This window comes from Magallana gigas, chromosome 9, assembly GCF_963853765.1.
Source record: "Magallana gigas chromosome 9, xbMagGiga1.1, whole genome shotgun sequence".
In the NCBI taxonomy this organism is placed as follows: domain Eukaryota; kingdom Metazoa; phylum Mollusca; class Bivalvia; order Ostreida; family Ostreidae; genus Magallana; species Magallana gigas.
In genome coordinates this window covers 10,195,037-10,197,001 of record NC_088861.1, presented here as the reverse complement: position 1 = coordinate 10,197,001, position 1,965 = coordinate 10,195,037, and the positions used below count along the sequence as shown (strand labels likewise).

General features: G+C 38.4%; 1 protein-coding gene across 1 annotated transcript; it reads left to right on the top strand.

The window, feature by feature from the left end:
* The first annotated feature begins 802 nt into the window (after positions 1 to 802).
* Positions 803 to 1,633, top strand: LOC136271446 (uncharacterized). The gene has a single exon (XM_066071495.1). The coding sequence runs from the start codon at positions 803 to 805 to the stop codon at positions 1,631 to 1,633; it is 831 nt and encodes a 276-aa protein (XP_065927567.1).
* Positions 1,634 to 1,965: the final 332 nt, after the last annotated feature.

Below are 1,965 nucleotides of genomic sequence, written 5' to 3'. Positions count from 1 at the left end.
ATGCATGTATCACCGTGCAAAATTCACTGTTTAATTATAAATTTATTTTGGACTTTTCTTTTAAAATTCAACATCTGTTTCGTAATATTTTCTCACAGTTTATTTCTTACAAAGTTACTTATTTATTTAGTGATTGACACTTTTCGGACTCTATATGTGATTTCAAAGAGACGGAGTGCCATGTCTCAAGGACTTTTAATCTCTTAAAACAACATTGCGTAATTATATGCCTTTCATGTCTTGGCCATCAAAGACTCATTGAGTTAATCTAAATACCTAATACCTGTGAATCTTTCACTCAATTCATTTGATGTCATCAAATTGTCACATTTACTCATTGTTTAGATTCTTATATATACTGAATCGTATTTGTCAATCTTCAGTTCGGAGGCCTGACGCATTACCAGCCACTTCCGTCTGTGTCGCTTATTTGTTTTTTTATTGTTCATCTTTTAAATTCGATTGATAATAAATACGGAATCCTTCATCACTTGGTTTTACTTCTCTGGAATTGCATATTGGTGGACCCTTGGGAATACGGCAAACCTACCATTCGTTTTTACCTTACGGCCCACAGCGCGCCTCAACCTTTTACCTTATACCCTTTACGCCAACATTCCCCCACCCCGTTCGTACTGCACACGACCGATGCAGATCCAGAAGAATTCCCTAGCACCGTAAAATCTACGCGGTCACAATTGGTGGATGAATCCTAAGGGTAATTACAACGCCCGGGGCTGCTGCATATACCTTGCAGTAGCTAGATCCCGTTCCTAACCAGCAAGCGAGTTCCCCTACGACGATGGACACTTATCGATTTCGGCCAGCTTGGATGTCTTGGACCTTTCCCCCAAATTCCAAACAACATAGACCCTGGTTCAACAACACTTGCTTCAGATGTCGCATGCCTGGACACTTCGCCAGAACCTGCACATTTCACAGAGCAGAGAAATCAAAATCGAACCAGGTACGTAGTATATACAGGATCCAAGAGTATTCCCAACAAAAACAACATCTAAAGGAACTTCCGTTCTACAACGTCAGAAATTCGGCCCTTCGTAATTTGATGGACTATTCGGCTGTTCTTAAACACGAACTTGCCCAAACAAAACAATCTCTTAAAGATTCACAGGACAACTTTTTAGGATTGATTACCCAGTTTAATGAAATGAAAAAGGAGTTAAATTCGACCAGACTCAAAATGCACGCGATTCAAGAGAATTCCCGAGAAGAAATAAGACAGCTACAGACAAAACTGGACGCATCCAAAGAAATTAACAAAATGGCATCCGAAGAAATTCAAGCGCTTATCCAGAAAAATCATCACCAATTTCATATTTCTCAGGACCAAGAAGAAGACATCTCTGACTTGAACATTCGAAATTCCGATTTAGAATATTCTTTATCCGAGCAACAACACATCATAGATGACCTTCGTGAGGATATTTATCGCCAAGATCAAACTATTCAACATCAGATGGAAGAAATTGAAGATTTACATCAAACAAATTTTGAACTAGAACAAGTCATATCTCAACACCGCAAAGAAATCTGTGACTTGCGAAACCAGTTATACCCCAACCATAGCAACGGTTACATCGGACACTATGGGAACGGACACTTCTACCGCTGACAGTTCCTTTCAAACACGAGGACGTGTTTTACCGCAGCGGGGGGATATTATCACAGTGCAAAATTGACTGTTCTATAATTATCTTAATTTCGGACTTTACTTTTCCAATACAACATTTATTTTGTCATATATTCTTAGAATTTAATGTTTACTAAGTAAATTAGCCATTGACACTCGGCAGACTCTTTATTTAATTGTTATTACAAATCAGACAGATGTTTCTCCCAAGAACTGCTAATCTCTTGAAACAACATTGCGTAATTATATGCCTTTCATGTCTTGGCCATCAAAGACTCATTGAGTTAATCTAATTACCTAATACCTGTGAATCT